At 38.5% G+C, this 20,323-nt stretch overlaps 1 protein-coding gene across 2 annotated transcripts in view; it reads right to left on the bottom strand.

Annotated features, from left to right (window-relative positions):
- Window positions 1–20,323, bottom strand: part of lrp6 (low density lipoprotein receptor-related protein 6) — a 126,654-nt gene that overhangs the window by 35,571 nt on the left and 70,760 nt on the right. For both annotated transcript variants that reach the window (XM_052030618.1, XM_052030617.1), the window contains 4 exons: window positions 19,700–19,896; window positions 12,222–12,353; window positions 7,517–7,913; window positions 6,857–7,028 (listed from right to left, as the gene is read on the bottom strand). In XM_052030618.1, coding sequence (XP_051886578.1) covers window positions 6,857–7,028; window positions 7,517–7,913; window positions 12,222–12,353; window positions 19,700–19,896 — 898 coding nt within the window. The remainder of the gene's footprint in view (window positions 1–6,856; window positions 7,029–7,516; window positions 7,914–12,221; window positions 12,354–19,699; window positions 19,897–20,323) is intronic.

Raw genomic sequence — 20,323 nt, 5'->3', positions numbered from 1 at the left:
TTGTAGCATTACTTTGCAGTATTGCAAGCAGATAAATGGCCATTTAAATATTTAATTTCTACTTTGCTTGGTACTATTAAAAATCTGGCTAACTCTCCAAAATAATTGCAAGAATTTTTCCTCCTGCCTCTTCCATTTTCCCCATGTCAACCCATTTTAAGTCCTGCTGTTTCATGCATCAATCTGCCAATACCAACTGGATGGTCAAAATGAGAACTTAGTGGTTAAATAGATTATACAACACGAGCACATCTGTCCAATCAGTCTCTCTGTCTTTCTTCATGTTAAATGTACAGCATATCCCTTCATTCTCTTCTCACTTGTGTTTGTACAGCCTCCTGTTAAATACATCAATACCCTCAGTGGCAGTGAGTCTCACATTTCCACCATTCTGCATAAAAAGATTTCTTTTGAATTTTCTGCTGGATTTTTTTTTGGTGATTTCCTTATATTGATGGCCACTTCCTCCCAAGTGGAGACATTCTCTCTGTATGTACTCTATCAAAACACAATTTTAAAGGCTTCTATTAGGTTAATCCTCAGCCTTATTTACTCAAAAGAGAGACAGCCTGCTCATGATTTCTATACATACCCTTGCATTGCTATATTCTCTCCATTTGGCAACCAGAATTTTATTTATTCCAAGAATGTCTAACCAAGATTTAACAGATTAGCATAACTTCCCAACCTTTCATTTCTATGCCTCCAGAATTAAACCAGAAGGCCCAGTGTGCTATTTTAATATATTCTGCTAACCTGTGGCACTAATTTTACTGGAGTATTTGTACGGGGCTGGATTTGGGTGGCGTGAAGGTTAAGTGACAGTCTCATCATCCACAAATGTTGAAGCTCTGAACCTCAAACTTTAATGTGCCAACAGTTTGTGGATGCAATACCCCTCATTATTCTGACAATACATGCATATACATCAAGGCTGCCTTATTCCCAGAAAGTCAAACACCTGAAAGCACTGATTTAGATAAACATAAGATATTGCTAGTTCAGTCTGCAGACTATATGAAGCAGAAATCTAAAATGTCAATAAATGTTTAATTATCACATTGCTTAAAAACAGAAAATTCTTCAAAATGTGTCTGGATATCGTCCCAAGATGTGTCTGGGCTGTAAATTTATTTCTCCAATAATTACATCCAACAGAAAAAGCATTCTTTCTTGCACACAGCAATCTAGTTTCAAAGCTGTGGAACCACATTTTAAGGAAACCAGTTTGACACTGTTCAAGGTTTTGACTTTATGCATGTTTAAAACCAGAGATTAACAGCATTATCTAGTTCTACTTTACAGTAAGCACCATCAAGTAATTTTTTTTTAAAGAAAATAGGAGAAATGACACTTATTCCAAGTATTTAAAACATTGCTCATGGCAAATGCACCCAAATATATTTACTTATAGAAAACTGAAGCTTTCATGCTAGACGAAAGATGTCAGCAGCCCCAATCATATCCCAGTTTATCAGCAGCAACCAACTGTGAATAACGACAAACCAGTCTGCCAAGTCGCAGGCTCCTTTTCCCACTGTACACTGCCAGATAAACTGGGAACAAAAGCATCCTGCTGCACCTCCCGCTGATCTCCATTAACCCCTGCTGCTGCTTATTATCTCCTCGGGGCCCCAGTACAACCACAGCCTCCACCAGCACCGTGCTTCTTAATGAATGTGTCACTGCTGATGTAAACAGACTGCATCTGCATACCATCCACAGAGCTGGTTACCAAGCAAATCAAAAAGGTCAGCGCTAGGGGAATCTGCATTCACAGAAGTGTGCAGTTTTTCAGCAACCAGCCTTAAAGTGGATTACGCCTGAAAGCCACTCAGCAACATCCCTTTCGCCAACTGTTATTGATTTTGAATGCTAAATTCTCTCAATCCATCAAAAATTCTTGACAATCTGTACAGGAATCTTAAATCATGACAGAGGTGTAAGAAAACATTTTTTGAGGTAGCCAAAACCTGCAATCAGCAATGGTCTTATAAACTGCTGAATAAAGAACGGCCAGGCTCGCTCCCTGCAGCTCCTCAGTGTCAGCCATGTTGTCAGCAAAAAGTCAAGTGTTTTAGTAAGGAAACGAACAAAAATAGGGGAAAACAGAACAAGAAACTTCTGGAAATTCTTGCACATCTCAGTGTCGGTGCAAATGTGCAGCAATACACACAACGTGCTAGACGAACTCAGCAGGTCAGGCTGACGAAGGGTCTCGACCGGAAACATTGATTATTTCCCTCCATAGATGCTGCCTGACCTGCTGAGTTCCTCCAGCATTGTGTGTGTATTGCTCCAGATTCCAGCATCTGCAGAATCTCGCGTCTCAGTGCAAATGTGGACTTGTTGATCTTGCGCACAATAACAATCAAATGGAAAGACCATTTTGTTGGAAAAGAATACACACCTTACAATCTTTGCAGGGGAAAGTAATTCAGATCAGCTATTGTTGTCAACCGATATCAATGAATGGCTGCATCAGAACAACTCAGTGAATAAATGCAGTGAGAAGGGGAAATAAATAAACTATTTTCCGAAAATCTTTTATATTTTGAAATTGTAACAAAGCTTTTAGAGACAAGTAAGAGCGAGCGAATAGCAAGATTTCGAAGTCTTGAATGTCTCATTTACAGCCACAAAACATTTGCACATTAGATTGGACCCCACCTTTTTCATTCACTTTTGGCAATGTGGCCATTCCTCACAAAGCCAGCATATACTGTTCCTCCCTAAAAGCCCTTGAGAAGATGGTGGCACACCAGCACCTGAACTATTGCAGTACATCTGGTGAAGGTACTCCCACAATGCTGCTGGCCCAGTGATGATGGAGGAGGAAGATAGTTTTTCAAGTCAGGCTCGTTTGTGCGGAGCCTGCAGATGTTGCTCCCATGCACCCATTGCCCATAGCAGGCATATAGTCCTACGCTGCAGCTTCACCATGCTGGCATCTCATTTATAGATATGCCTGGGGCTGCTTCTGGCATGCCCTTCTGAACTCCTCATTGAACTAGGCTTGATAGCAGTGGTAAGTTGAGGCATATATGTCAGGCCATGAAGTTATGGATTGTGGTGATGAACATTTCTGCTGCTGTTGATTGTTGACAGCACCTCATGGATTACTAGTTCCAAGCTAGTCTATCCCATTTAACACATTTGTACCACCACACAACATGGTGGACTATGTCCTCAGAGTGAGGACAGGAGATTGTCTCTACAAGAGGACTGTGAAGTGGTCACTTCTACCAATGCTGTCATGGATAGATGCATCTGCCACAGGTAGATGTTGAGGACAAAGTCAAGTAGATTTATCCCTCATGTTGGTTCACTTGCAACCAGCAGCAGATCCAGTGTGGTGGGACTTAACTAGTTCAATCGGTGGTGGTGTTATGACACCACTTTTTGGAGTCCTCCACCTGGATCACATTTTCAGTGCTTCTTCCAAGTATTGCTCAATATGGAGGAATACTGATTTATCAGCCGTGGGAGAATGGTAGGTGGTAATGAGGTGGTTTCCTTGCTCTTATTTGACCTGATGCCATGCAAATTCCCACCAGTATACCACTGTGCCACCACCTCTGGTGGTCTGTTCCGCTGATGGGACAAGATGTGTCTAAGGATTGTAACGAGGAAGTCTGGCAGATTGTCTACACAGTAGGATTCTGTGGGTATAACTATATTAGACTGTTGCTTGACCAATCTGTGGGACAGCTGTCCCCAGATGCTTGCGAGGATGACTTTACAAGGTCAGCTGGGCAAGGTGCAATGTCAGTGCCCAAATTCAGTGACTAGGTCAATGCCTAGTGATCTGTCAAGTTTTATTCCCTCTCTGAAGATAGCACTAATGGTACAATTGAGTGGTTTGCTCAGCCACTTCAATGGTCATTTAAAAGTCAACCAGCTGGAGTGGATCTGGAGTCCCATGTAGACCAGATTGAGCAAGGAAGGCAGACCGTCTCTCCTGACAGACATTAGTAAATCAGGTGGCTTTCTAAGACAATCCAGTTGTTTTCATAGTTAACAGTTACCCATCCTAACCTTTTCCCAAAGGGTTAACAAGCCCATTCAAATAAATGGCGTTACTATCCAAATGCCAGCCCTCTGGTGCTAAATTGATTCATTCACCCTACACTCCAGCTCATCGGTGCTCTGCCTCTGGACAGAATGGCAAGTCCAGCAGTGGAGTTGGCGGTCCTGTGTGTTGGCAAGGTAGTTTCTGACTTTTGGTTTTTGATGAACTGTACCACTAATGACCGACAGCCAGTGCTGCCAAAGATCTGACACTGGCCAACCAGCTTGAGTTGATTCTATAGTAACAGAAGAATACTGGGTGGAGTTCACAATAAGAGAACTAAGGTTCTCAAAATACATGCAAGCGAGTAAGCAAGATCGACCCAAATGGAAGATTTTAAGAACGAGTTAAGCTTTGTTAAAATACCTATTATAAAAATTATTCCTCTCCCTGACAAATCCTTCAGCAACACTTGCACAAGATTGGGTATAACTATTGATTCTTGACCACAACACTTCCAAATTTTCATATCCACAAATTTGCCAATTGTACACCAAGGTCTAAATCATTAATATATGTCAAGAGAAGCAGCACTTCTTAGACCAGTCCCAGGGAAACACAATCTTGTACCACCCTAAATCCAAAACTCTTAGTTTCCTGCTAAATCAAAATTTTACATCTGTGCTGCTGAAGCCCCTTTAATTCTCTGGACTGCAGTTTTATTCAGCACATTCTGTGACATGTTATCAGACACAAGGCAGATTTTTTTTTTGCATAAAGTGCAGTGATGCATTTTGATAAGAATGTGAAAAGGCACTCTAACCTAAGGAAACAATTCTTAAGATGAGACAAAACAATATCCTGGGTGTCTATCTGAACAAATCTTAGATGGTGGAGGACAGATTGAGAAGGCGCTTGCAAAAGATTCTGGGGTTTCATAAATACAGGTTACACTGAATTTTGAAACTAGTTGAGGTACAACTAGAGTACTGCCCCAATTCCAGGCTACACAGAAAAGGAAGGATATGAGTGCAGTGAAGATTTACCAAAATGATTCAAACATTGAGAGGTCCAAATTATGTAAATGAACAGGAGAAGCTTCAGCTATTCTCCTTAGAATGGAGAAGAGGGAGAGAATTGTAAAATTATTCAAGAATAAGAACCACCATTCCCCTTTGGTTCCCTTGAGGACCAGAATGCATTAATTCATGGAAATCAGTAAGAGAGACATGAAGAATTGCTTTTACACTCAACAAGTAATAATTATCTGGAGTGCTCAGTCTGAAAGGATGGTGGAAGCAGATTAAATTGAGTCTTTTCAAAAGAAACTGGTGAAGTATTTGAAGGAAAGGGTATTGCAGAACCGTGGGTAAAGATGAGATGACTAACTGGAATTGCTCTTTCATAAAACTGGTATGGACTCAAACAGCCAAAGTCCCCCTTTTGAGCCAATACTAGAGAACAGAGAAGTTTTGATCCTAAACAGTTGATATTTTCATAAACTAGGAATGACCAGTTATAATGATTTTAGGCACCAGCAATACCAGGAAGATTTTGTTTCACCAAATGCAAGAAAAGCTGCTAAACAAGCTTACTTTGAACAACATTCAAACAGAGATTGATATTTATAAACCTAAATCAGTGCTGCTCTTTCATTCTCCTTCAACCTAACAATTAAAAGTAATCCAATATACATATAAGCAATAATGGATTCAGAAGCAAAACACTTATAGAGGCAATACTAGTATATAAAAGAGAAACAATTTTAACTCTTTGATTTCCTACCCATACATGCATTTTCTGCCTAAATGATTGATGCATGCAGCAAAGTCACTGGTTGGGTTAATGTGGTCAAGAGGGCATTATTATTGGGCAGATGTGAGAAAAAAAAATATAGAACTCTCTCCATACTGATGTGCAGATGAGCATAACATAAGATATGACTACCTTGCAAAGTCAATAATGCAATTATTTTCAGGCTCTGAACAACTACTTATTTTTATCAGTTTTGTCTTCAGCTGAAGATTCTGGGCTATAACTATTTGGGCACATACACCATTCCTATGAACAACTCCTGCTGAAGGATTAAGGGACAAACTATTGTTTGAGTGACAGGCAATACTTTAGTAGAAAACAGGGCCAAGGAACAAATATCCATCTGCACTGAGTTAGAGGCTATGTTCATTTGACTTTTAAATAAACTCACTAGTGGCACCTATATTTCTTTTTAAAAACTGCATGATATTATTTTAACTACTGTACTTTTAATGTTACATTACTAGTAAAACAGAATACTGTTTATAAATCTGTTATCCATTGCCATTAGCAAGATAATTGCTTGTTAAAATTGCAAAGATAGATGCAACTTAAAATAGAAAACTGCCTTTGAATTTATTTGCTGCATTTGAGGAAGAGGAATATTTCAATTTAAAAATAATGTTTAATTTTAAACAAATACATCACCACATGCTCACTATTGCTTAGCATAATATCTCTGAAACAGGATGGAGTTAAATGGAGGCAAAGACAGCCATGTGATGAGGGGCTGTAGCAGAGCCTTTAAATGAAAAATTCGCATTTCAAAAACAAAGCAATTTTATCCCTATTCATTCATCAGAAGAATGGCTGGATTATTTACAAATAAACAAAGATAATTTTGTATGTTGAAACAATTTAACCTGACAATAAGACTGGGACAAATTATTCACATGAAAAATATTCTTTGCCCTAAATTTGTCTACAACTTCTTTAAGTAGCCTGTTTGGAATGGTTCATCAAAAATATACATCGACATGAAAATACAAGAATCATGACTCACATTTTCAGAAAATGTGAAATACCAACCTCAATCTTATCGGTTTTAGCATCACCCCAATACATTTTTCTTTCTTCATAATCCAGAGCTAAACCATTTGGCCAACCCAACGAAGTATTAACAAGAATAACCCTGTCAGATCCATCCAAAGTAGCACGTTCTATCTTTGGATTCTCACCCCAGTCTGTCCAGTACATGTACCTGGTTGGAGAACAAATTGAGCATCAGTCAATTGCACTTTTAGTAAAGTATACTATTCACCAATGCAGCTTTTCACTTTTGGATTTTAAGAATAGAAACAAAATGTTGTTAAAAGTTACATGCAAAGAATATATTCCTTGTTGTGTCTGTTTACCACTTCCGACGTCCTACAAAGCAGTGAGAATTAACAAGGTCCAGAGCTCTAAAGTTCAAAGTATGAAATCCCTCCCTTTCCAGCCTGTGATGTCCTACTTAAATAAACTCCAGGAGTTTCAATGCTTTTTCCATAGCAAAACAACATAGTACAGAATTTGGTCATTAGCACATAAAATAAAATTGCTTTGCCAACTTTAGAATGTTCTCAGCTCCACTGAGAGTTTTTATCCTCAAGAATTAAAATGTTTAATGCATTCAATCAATTACAACAAAACAACTTCAGCAAAATAAATTTCCTGAAAACATGCAAGATATCTTCAGTAAATTCTTACCCAGACATTGGATCAAGCACAATTGCTCTTGGTTCATCTAGATCCTCTGAAATCAGAATTTTACGCATTGTACCATTTAACCTAGTTACTTCAATACGGTCAGTGCCTGTATCCGTCCAATAAAGGTTTCTTGCTACCCAATCAACTGCAATGCCATCAGGATGGTTGATTTGAGAGGTCACCACAAACTGACTTCCAGACCCATCCAGGTAGGACCTCCTGATAGCACGTACTTCATCATCTGTCCAGTATATATATCCTTCTACTGGATCATAGTCTATTGCGATTGCATGACGAATATCATCCAGCTGCAAGATGACATCTGTAAAGTCAGGAGTGTCCAATGATATCCGCCTTAAGTCTGTTCGACGAGCCAATAGCAATAACTCGGATGCACCTTTAAAATAAATGAATTTTCTTTTAAAAAGACACACAAAAAGCTTAGGACAGGCATTATTCTATTTGTGACCTTTTGATTGTCTTCCTAAATATTTGTTCAAGACAAGGCCAACTTGAATAGAAATTTCATGGTATTTAGTCAGGGAAAAGTCAAAAACACACTTACTAAAGTCAAACACAATTGTCAGTAGTATACTTTAAAAATCTGCTTCAGTAAAACTCTCCCTTTTCAAGCTGTTGATTTCATTTGCTGATAAAATCTTTAAGTACAAAGAGCTTAACTACTGTCAGTGAAGCAATTTGGTTTGTACAGCTGTGCGTGACCAACAGGGCACCACCGTTCAGCCTCATATTTTACTTTCAGCCATGCAACAGTTTTATTGCTGTGATTGATGACAAAAGCAGCAAGTGATGGGCTAAAAGCCCATTAAATACATGCAAGCCTTGACTCTGTGGACCATCAGTGTGACACAAAATAATTTACAGCCACCTAATCAATGTCACCCAATGGCATTAGAAGCATGAGAAATTATTTTCCCTTGGTTCAGTGCTCAACTGAGTTAGCACATTTCAGTTCTGCTATGGCACATGGGTGTATACCTGATCTGTTATAAATTGGTGTCTTGAAAAGCAAGCTACAAGTTGAAAGTAGCAAGTCTGCAAAAACTTGGGAGTAAAACAGGAACAGATGCAATCATATGCTCATTTTATAGGTCACAGCAAAATACTTTGTGAAGCAATTTTTACTCTACAGAAAAACATTGGCAGTTTTGCTATTAAATAATCCCACTGCAAATTTCTGGGGCTTGATGAAGAATATACTCCTGATAATGCTATCTCTGAAATGAGTCTTTAATTTTCATGCTGATTAATGGATTCTCCATTACAGACACAATTTGGCATCATTACCACTATAATCCTTGTTCCTGGGAAAACGCCAAATGGTGCTGTCATTATAGCAAGCTGTGCAGATTGGATATGGGCTTTATCAAGGGATAATTCAGTGGCAGCATTTAGCAGAGTCCTACTAGCCTACAAAAGGACTGCAAATGACAGGGTAATGTTAACAACATACACTGCAGTGAAACATTTAAACTGAAAACAATAAGTACTTTCTTTTTCCCTCCTTGAATTTTTATGGTTATCAGTAGAAATAGAAATGCTTATCAATAGTGCAATAGATTAAAAATTGACAGGTTTAGTTAGTGAGATGTAGAGTGTGAAGCAGCTTCTATCCCATCCTATCCTCAACATCAATAAAGTATACTTATTCTCCAAATCCACCATTTTAACATGAACTCTCACTTCTTTCCACATGAAATGTGTTTAGGTGTAATGGATAGTTGAAACATCAAACCTGTCTACTTGCCCTTGTATGCCAGTAACATAAGAATCATTCTCAAAGCAGGAAAAATTTCTCTCCTGTACTCACTCTCTCTGGATCAGTTTAGAAGGAGAAAACTATTTTTGCATACCTACAAAACTTACACTGCTGCATGTTGCTATTTATTTGGCTTCAGTTAGAATGCAGTCTTTCACAGCTGGAATGTAAATAGCATGGTCTCGCCATATCAATAGTTCATGTCAGTCTCTATTAGTGACATCTCAGCCAGGCAGCCAAGGCATGCACTACACATGACCAAACATGCATTCTCATTTAAGAACTAAGGAAAAAAGAAACAGTTAAGGTACAGATGAATGAAGAATTGTTCTCTTGTTGGTCACAGGGTCACAAAACAAAAGGCACCTTTCTCCTTGCACTGGTCAGAATACCAGAGCAAGGAGAATGCTCTGGTTGTAAATCCTGACTATTCAAAGCTACAAGTATCTATAGTTGCTGTTATTTGCCTAGGGTCAGCTTGCTTCACTTTCCACTGCAAAGATCATCATAGAGTCAGAGTCACACAGCATAGAAACAGGCCCTTCAGCCCTCCACATCCATGCTGACCTTTTTGCGCATCTACGCTAATCCCATTTGCTTGCATTAGGACCGTATCCTTCTACGTCTTGCCTATTTACGTGTCTGTCTAAATGCCTCTAAAATGCAGTAATTATATCCAATTTCACCACCTCCTTTGGCAGTGCACTCCAGATATCAACCACTGTGTAAAAAAAATTACCCTTCATGTCTCCTTTAAAATTCCTTCCTCTCATCTCAAACCTATGCCCCCTTGTTTTTGGTACCCCTATCATGGGAAAAATTTTGACCATTTACTCTATCTATGCCTCAATCTTGTATATTTCCATTAGGTCACCTCTTGGCCCCCTTCTCTCCAGAGGAAATAAGTCCAGCCTATCCAATCACTCCCCATAACAAAAGTCCTTAAATCCAGATAACATCCTGATGAATCTCCTCTGCAATCTCTCAAGCACAAACAAATCTTTTCTATAGTGTGGCAAACAGAACTGCATGTTATACTCCAAGAGAAGTCTTACCAGTGTTTCATAAAATTGCAACATAATGTTCCAGCTCTGATATTCTATGCCCTGACCAATGAAGGCAAGCCTGCCATAATGCCTTCTTCACCACCCTATCAGCCTGTGTTGCCACTTTCAGGGAACTATGCACTTGAATTCATCAGCATCCCTTAGTGCTTTACCACTTACTGTGCATGTCCTAGCCTTATTTGACTTCCCAAAATGCATTACCTTGTAATTGTCAGGATTAAATTCCACCTGTTGATGCTCTGCCCAACTTTCTATCCGATATGTACATATCACATTCAAGTCATTAATATATATCACAAGAGTCCCGGCACTGATCCCTATGGTACACTACTGGTCACAGATTTCCAATCAAAAAAACATCTTTCCACCACTGTTCTCTGCATCCTATCACTAAGCCAGTTTTGGATATAGTTAGCCAGCTTGCTTTGGATCACACACACCATAACTTTCTGGACCTTGTCATGCACTTTAAACTCCACAGAGCTAACATCTATCATCCTGCCTTCATCAATTCCCTTTGTTACCTCCTCAAAAAAAACAATCAAATCAGTATTTCCCATGCACAAAGCCATGCTGACTTTTCCTGATCAGACCCTGCATTTCCAAATGTACATAAATCCTGCCCGTTAGAATTTTCTTCAATAATTTTCCTACATCCGACTGGCCTGTAGTTACCTGGCTTATCCTTGCTGCCCTTCTTAAATAAAGGAACAACATTTTCTGGCACCTCAACTCTGGTAAATGCAAAAGCAAAAATCTCTGTCAGGGCCTCAGCTCTCTCCTCCCTTGTTTCCCCACAGTATTCTGGGATGAATTTTATCCAACCCTGGAGATTTATCAACTCCTATGCATTCTGAGACATCTAACAGTGCCACTCTCTTAATACTGATAACCACCAGGTTATTAACATATCCCTCCCTGGACTCACTATCCACCATGTCCTTCTCCTCGGTGAATACGGATGAGAAGTATTCATTTAGGACCAACTTGATTGGGCAACATCATCTCAGTTCTGGACACTGATCTTTTTACTGCACTGTAATCAGCATGCTTAATACCAGTGAAGATTTGCTGAGCTTTATGGTTATTAAAATATAGAACTGGGAAGGTTGTTGAACCCACACTCAGCATTGCAACACCTGCTCCAAAGCAGATATATTGGTCAATGGAACAGAATCTTTTACATTCTGAAGAGTCAGCCTCAAAAGATTTTCATTATGCTAATTGAAAGCATCTTTCTGGGAAGCTGTGTTTTGAACATTTTAAAACTAGTGTACTTAGGTGAATGCTTAAATCCTGCACTCAAATTTCCCCACCCAAAACAATGCACAGAGTACTGATTTTAAAATGCTTCACATTTGGAATATCCAATAATGTCAGTTCCTGGTGTGATCTTGAAATGTAAGAGAATCATGATTTAGTAACAATGATTACACATCAAAAACAAAAAAATTATGTGCTCATTATTGCACAGGCAAAACAGCTAATTGATACAGCACTTTATAAACTATGAATTTTTTTTAAATTCTCACAGTTTGGGATAATCAGCACCTCCATAAAACAAATATTATTTGCAGCAGCTGGAAAAGGACCTACAAGGGCACATGAACCTTATCAGAAGCACCCAACTATCTTATTATTCAACCCAATGATAAATCAAGTAAAATAGATCAGACGATGAACTTTGAATTTGCTACATTTATATCCCAGAAGAATTGGAGAATCTGGACCTAACTTTTTAAGAAAAGGTCTTGACAATGATCCAAATATGCTTGAAAGCAAGCCAAAATGTGTGCCTTGGAGGTAATGCTTTATTTTTTTCCCCAAAATATTTTAAAAAAATATATATATAACGTACCATCTTTACACTTTGTTCCATCTTCTAACAGCTGGACTCCAGTTGGGCAAGCACAATGAAAAAATGGTTTGATTGGAGACATCAGGCACAAGTGGGAACAACCACCATTATTGCTTCCACAGGGATTTGTTGCTGATTGGATAAGCAAAAAGTTGTGAATGTTAATACATTTCATTTCAACTTTTCACTAAAGCAGTTTTTATTGCTAAAACATCGTAAACCAATTGTGCCTCAGATTTTACATATATTTTAAGTTACGTACATATTAAAGATTGGCTATGGTAGCACAGTGGATGGATTACAGGACATGCATCCACAAACCTGATCCAGAGCCACAACCGAGTCCCACCAAGGCAAGTGGGGAATTCACTTGCACTTAATTAGGTGCAGAATAAAAACATACCCAAATAATAGTGACCATGAAACTACCTAATTGCTGTGAGAAAAACCCACCTGGTACACTTGGGTCCTTTAGGGAAGGAAATCTTTGTCGGGCTGGCCTACATGTGACTCATGGCTGACAGCATTTGGTTTATGTTCAGTAGCTTCTGAGGTGGCCTAGTAAGCCAGTACTTGATGAACAATTAAGGATAGCGATACTTGCCAGAGCTACCCATCCCATGAATGAATCAAGGTTTTTAATGCAAGCTAATGTATACTTGAATTATTTTGTAATGCAACTCTTTTTTTAAAAACAAAAGGCATGAAAATATAACAGGTGTTATCTTAAACCAGGTAACATTTGAAACTTGTGTTGTTTTTATTGATAATTTCTCACTACATGTAAAACAACTTAGAAGCAAGTCATTATGACAAAAGCACTCTCAGCTCACCAACTGTAATTAATAAAATTATATACCAGAGCTGGGAGGATAAGCTAAAAGAAAAAGCAGGTGCTTGAACTGAAGAAAACAAACCGACACATTCAATTGTGTATTTCAACTTGGTGCTTCATATCGAGTTTTGTTCCATTACTTACATTACCCTTCCCACTCACCCACACAAACTTCTTCCCCACCCCCCCCCCCCCCCCTTTTCGTCAGAGGTATTACAATGGCATGGGAATAGAGTCAGACTGGGCTGATAAACTAGCCCGAAAAAAAGGGAGGCAAGCAGTGGCAGACATTTAAGGAGGTAATTCATGGCACACAGTAAAAATGTATCCCAGTAAAGAAGATTCCAAACGAAGGATGAACCAAATGAAGGATGAACCAACCAAGGAATTGTGGAGGTTATCAAGTTGAAAGAAAAAAGGTTGAAAGGCAAAAGCTGAGGAAAGATATTATTTCACTGGAGGTGGCTCTGAAAAGGTTCGCTAATGCAATCCCAGTTATGGAATGGTTGCCCTATGCAGAAAGGGATGGAAATAGTACACATTGGAGTTAAGAAGACTGAGAGGCAATATTATTGAAACATAAAAAAGGTCACCCCTCGGCCTCCCACACTCTGGAAAAATCAATCCAAGTTTGTCCAACCTCTCCTTATAGCTGATAAATTCCAATCCAGGCAACATCCTGGTGAACCTCTTCTGCAGCCTCTCCAAAGCATCCACATCCTTCCTTTAGTGTGGCAACCAGAACTGCACACAATACTCCAAATGTGGCCTAACCAAAGATTTATACAGTTGCAACATGACTTGCCAACTTTTATACTCAATGCCCCGACCAATGAAGGCAAGCATGCTTTACCACTCTTTCTACTTGTTGCCACTTTCAGGGAGCTATGGACTTACAGCCCAAGATCCCTCTGTACATCAACGCTGCTGAGGGTACTAGCATTTATTATATACTATCCTCTTGCATCACCTCACACTTGTCCAGATTAAACTCCATCGGCCATTTCTCTGCCCAAATTTCCAACTAACCTAGATCCTGCTATATACCTTGACAACCTTCCTACCTATCTAAACACCACCAATTTTCATGTCATCTGCAAACTTACTAATCAGACCACCTACATTTTTAATCCACATCATTTATATACATTACAGAGCTCCCAGTACTGATCCTTGCAGAACACCACTGGTCGCAGACCACCAGTCAAAAAAAATCCCACCTCTACCCTCTGTCTTCCATGACCAAGCCAATTTTGTATCCAGCTCACCATTGATCCCATGTGACTTAATCTTCTGAACCAGCCTACTGTGAGGACCTTGTCAAATGCTTTACTAAAAATCCATGTAGACAACATCCACTGTCCTACCCTCATCAATCATCTTTGCCACCTTCTCTAAAACCTCAATCAAATTTGAGAGCCAGGACCTACCCTGCACAAAGCCATGCTGCCGATGCCAAATAAATCCCTGCTTTTCTAAATGCAAGTAAATCCTGTCCCTGAGAATCTTCTCCAAAGATTTCCCTACCACTGATGTGAAGCTCACCAGCCTATAATTTCCTGGATTATCCCTGTTGCCATGTGAAAAAAAAAGAACACAGGCTATTCTCCAGTCTTCTGGGATCTTGCCCATGGTTAAAGAGGATACAAAAATCTTTGTCAAGACCCCAGCAATCTGCTCTCTTGCCTCCCTTAGTATCATCAGATAGATCCCCATCAGGCCCTGGGGACTTATCCTTCTGAATAACTTTAAAGGTAACCAACACCACCACCTTCCTAATATCAACATTTCCTAGAATATCAACATACCCCTCCCCCGATCATCCATGTCCTTCACCTTTATGAATACCAAAACAAAGTACTCATTAAGGACCTCACCCACTTCCTCTGACTGCATGCATAAATTCCATCCTTTGTCCTTGAGTGGACTACCCTTCCTCTAGCTTCCTTCTTGCTCTTTATATGTATAAACTGCCTTGGGATTCTCCTTAATCCTACTTGCCAAGGCCATTTCATGGCCTCTTACCACTCCAAATTTCTTGTTTAAATTCTTTCCTGCTCCCTTCATATTCCTCAGGGGCCTTATCTGATTTTAGCTTTCTAAACTTTACATATGCTTCCTTTCTTTTAGACTAAATTTACAATATTGCGTTGTCCAAGGCTCTTGAATCTTGCTATCCTTATCTTTCATTTTCCCAGGAACATCCTGAACTCTAACCAGCTGACCTTTGAAAGACTCCCTTGTGTCAGATGCAGATTTACCCTCAAACAGCCACTCCCAATCTACTTTCCCTCATTCTTGCCTGGTGTTGTTGTAATTAGCCTTCTCCCAATTTGGCACTTTCACCCAAGGACCAGTCTTATCCCTAACTATCTTAAAACTTATGGAATTATGATCACTGTTCCCAAAATTCTCCCCCACTGAAACTTCCACCACCTGGCCAAGCTCATTCCCCTGTGTAGGGAAGAAAGGTTTTTCCCAAGCTTCTAATGCTTACAAGGTAGCCAAAGACATTCTAAGCTGATTCACCTACCATTCCAAGCTTTCTGGATTTTAGGGTAGAAGCAAAAACTGTTTTCTCATTTTCACTCTTCTGCCAACTCTCAATTTAGTAAACAATGAGCAGAAATCTCAGTTTTAGCACTTCTTGTCACAAATCTGGTGTATTCCAGCATTATTCTAGCTCTGGCTACAGAAGATTTCCATCCCCTTACTGCTCGTCTTTTGCCTCTCCCCAAATCATGTACTATTTTTATCTGTTTCGTAAGCACTATTAATCCCACTTTGAAATAGTTGCCAGGAAGCACAGTACATTCTGGGAAAGGGATTCATCAAATTTTCCTTTCCTCACTGTTTCACTGTTGGAGGAAGTTGGCTTCCACTCAAATCCTTTCCAGCAAGTGGGTCAAATCTCTGTCTTTCCTGTCATCTTGCAACACTACATTTAGATGTTCCAAAATACTCCAACAGCAGAAACACTTATGCCTACAATTCTGTGAGAGCACTGCTTGCTCTATCCAAATTTTCCAACTCTCAAGCTGGCACAATTTCTATTATCTGGTGCCTATTTTTTTTCTTGAAAAAGCAGATGAAGTTAGATCAAATTTTGGCTAAGTCTTCCAGAAATCAAAAACACCTGTGAAAACTATGCACTTGTGATCATCCACCACAAAGATGATCATGTACCAGAACACAACTCAATGCACAAACATGATTAAATAACTAACAATGCAACTAGAATCAAAATCTGACAAGTAACTTTACTTAAAGAGCGATGATAAGAATTCCAGCAACTTGCTTCATGTCCCAATTATGCATTGTTCTATATCTATAGAATGAGAATGTAAATTTCTCCAGTGTTAAATCAGTTCTTCTCATTTTACGAATGGATTTGAATTTTCATTAATGTCCATTACATAGAAGGAAGGGACATTTACAGATTTTGAAGACAGGAAATGACCTTGTTACCATTTCCAGTTCTGAATAGCTAATTTCTTAACTTGAGCATCAGTGAGGATCAGAATGAAAAGAATAGCTCCTCTCTTGCTGATTGGGAACTTTTATGCTTTAGTAATATCGCAAGAACAAATATCTTCGACATGGATGCAAAGTTTAAAGTAACAATTTTAACAAACTTACTGCAGGATTTCAATTATTAGAAATTTTGCTTTCTTTTTGGTAAATGTGTAAAGTTTCCATTTAAGGAATATTTATTGGAACAGTTACACACCATTTACCTGAAGGTGCACACATTTCACTCGATCACAAAACAATTCTCAAAAAAACAAATATTTTCAACTTGTGCTCAGACAAGCCGTTTTTACTCTTTACACCAAAAAAGAGTGGATGCAATTATGCATTTTCCCTCAAATATCTGAAGAATTGTTAATAGTTTTTGGATAGAATGATAATTCAGTGTGCTTCAGCTTCACTAAGACTACGTACCCTGTTCTCACGGCCATTTGAATTTAGGTTAATCATAGCCCAGCATCTTTTGAACTGGAACGGCAGACATAACATAAATGCATCGACACACATGCACATAACATCATGTTCCCAGCTGCTATTAATTTATAATCCATCTGATCCATAAATTTTTAAAAATCCACTGAAGTTATTTCCCTCACCATCTATACTTTCTCCCTCTAAATTCCCTCTGACTTAACATACAATTCCATCCTTCTGTTCATCCTCCTCTTCCTTCCCGGTTGCCGCCATCAGATCTTAAAATGATCAGTGTCCAAAATTCTGGAATTCCCTTCTAATACCTATGCATATCTTTCATAAACTTCCAGTCACTATTTCTTAATTTCTTGTGATAGTCTTTTCTTCTCAGTCTTTAATTCATCCTCTTTGCCTTAGTATTCCACCCTCAAGAAATATCAGACAGAAATACTTCATTTTGTCAAGTTTATCCTTAAAAATAACAATTGTTTTATTTTGGGATGCGAATAACTGAGTTTTGAAGTGGCACATCACAAATGTCTTACTAAGGTGTGGTTGGTCCACCTTAGCTCGTTTTTCCTGAGATTACACTGTTAAAGAATGTTAGGAGCTCTAAAAAAGAGTGTAACCCCAAGTACAGGAAATGAATGGTTTCACATTACTTTCAGCATACAGCCAGCTTGTGGCAAGGTCAAGGAGTCACTATTTTACAATGGTATGCCATCCTGGATATAGCATGAAGATACCAGTTGCACAGCAACCAAGTCAAATTACATGTTTAAAAAAAAGCATTCCAATGACTGTGTTTGAATTTTACCCATAATTTTGCAGACAATGCCTTAACAAACAAAATTAATTTTAAAAATAAACATACATTTCTAAAATGGATATAAAATAATAAAATATACTATGAAGATAAAAATCTGGGTCCAGGTTTTGCTGCTTATAAAGATTTGGCTCTCTCTGGCAAGAGTACTGCCTTTTCTGATATGAAGTGCCAGTTCGAAGGGATACATAGTGTACAGCAACAGGAATGTTATTGAGCAAGCTGAGAAGTCTATATTATATTAAATAATTTTCATACAGCAAACCACAATTAGTACAATTTATCTTACAAACATAAAAAATTCCAAGTGAATCTTTATTTTATTTTAAACCACAAAATTTGAAATAGTTATGAGGGAATGAAAATGTACACATTGAGATTTAATATTTTTAGGGCCAGAGAGATTGTTTGGTAGTAATTATGGCCTAGTACAGCATCAAAAACTCAGTTAAATATCGTGCAGAAATGTTAACCGGACAAGTTCTAGTTCATTTGGTGCTTTTTTAAAGATGACATTGGAGAAGACTAAACTGTTGTACCTCATGGAAGGGCAGGGAATCACTAAAAGCAACTTGTAGATTTCCTTAATACCCTTGCATTTGTGTATTCCAGATGTTGCTGTCAGTTTTAATTCAATGTTGTTTCTCACCAGAAATACTGGACCTCAGAGTCTGGGGAATGGCAATCAGATGCATTAACTGGGGAGCTTGATGGAGCTGACGGTTTGGGGGATTGTTTTGGCTGGTAAAGGCAAATTTAGTTTTTGGAAGCATGAGAATAGTTTTTTGGAAACTGGCACAACTAGATTGGGGCCCTGCAACTTTGTCAGTACTCTGCCCAGTGTCTGAAGCTTAACAGCATAAGACCCCTGATGGGTATCAAAATGGAGCAGTACCCAGTGTTTGGCAGAAGTACAGGTTGAAAATAGGGATCCAGCCACAGGACTGTTTCCAATAATCATGCTGGAGCAGGACGGGGGAAACATAGGTTGGTGGTTACCAGACATCAACTCTGAATGGGTCTCACAAAAGTGGAGCTCTGGATAGTAGGAATCTCTAAACACTGTGTTTGTTATTTTGAGTATGTCTATTTGTCTACCTGAACTACAGAAAAAGTCAATGCTCCATTTACCAACTATAATGAGAATAAATCATATTTTGAACTCTTAAATTTCCAATTGATTGGATTTCCAAATTTTCAACCTAACAGGTGAGCAGCTGTTCATGTAAAAAAAATCAGCATTTTAAATTTTTTGAAAATTAATTCCAAGCATGAAAACACTAACAATAACTCTTCTAAATTCACAAAGCACAGAAGCAGCATTATGATTACATATGCAATCAGTAGTCTCTCCTCTTCTCACAGATCATTCTCCTTTCACTACAATATAATGGTTATTGTAACACAAGCATTACAGGCAGCTGTAACATGGTTATCAATTCTAACATAAGACAGTGCCTACACTTCAAAACCACTATTGGCTGTGAAGTACTTTGGTACATCTTTGAGATCAAGGAAGGCACTTTATAAATGCAAGCTTTTCTTTAATGGCAAACAGCTCCAAGACAATTATCCACAAATACATCAGGTAAATAGATACTGGAGTCATTTTACTTAAAAGGTGCAAAAAAATATAGAGGACCTACACAGAGAGTTGTTGTTCCACATATCATCATCATACATACCCTTAAAGGCCATGAAGTTTAATTACTGAGTAAATGCAATGTTGGATTAATTATAGGATTGAATTGTTTGGCATGATTACACTGTGGGTTAAAATGGCTCATCAATTTAAAACTGTCAGAAGATATCAACATACCATTTTTTTTATTTTATCTAGACATACCAATTGAGAAACAACTACATACATACCATGAGGTTGTCTCTGTTGGTTAAAGACATGAATATCCATGGGAGAGAAAATATTGCTGTGCACCTCCCGCCGATACTCTCCAGTGTATTTATTGCATGCATGAATAGAATGCGTGTTCCAGTCTGTCCAATACAAAGTGTCTCCAAACAGCGTTAAAGCGAATGGATGGGGAAGGGAGCCTTCAACCACCACTTGCCTGACAAGACAAAATACAAGAATCATCTTAGGTTTTAAATGCAAATAAATAAAAATTCTACAAACCAATGCTGGTCTAACACATCCTTTGCATAACAGCTTTCAGAAGTTCTGCACTGCAATTACATGTCTAGCAAGTTCAAAAGAATAAAGATAAAAATGCTTAAAAATAGATTTTGTGGCCACTAAATTAAAAGCTTTCTCCACAGCTGTATGTCCTCATATACAGATGTACGTGCTTTTTAGCTGAAAGAAAAGCTCCCTAATTTTCAGTTCACAGCACAAATTGGAAACTGACTATAGTATCCTCTGAAAGCCAGAGAACTTGTTCTGTTGGAATTGCTGATCCAATTCTAAAGCAGGATGATGGGGTAACTTCAATATTCTTTCATAAAAATCCCCATAATGCAAACATTTGTGTATTCAGG

The sequence above is a fragment of the Pristis pectinata genome, chromosome 15 (assembly GCF_009764475.1).
Source record: "Pristis pectinata isolate sPriPec2 chromosome 15, sPriPec2.1.pri, whole genome shotgun sequence".
NCBI lineage: Eukaryota > Metazoa > Chordata > Chondrichthyes > Rhinopristiformes > Pristidae > Pristis > Pristis pectinata.
Note: the sequence above shows the minus strand (reverse complement) of the source record. Positions and strands in the feature narration are given on the sequence as shown.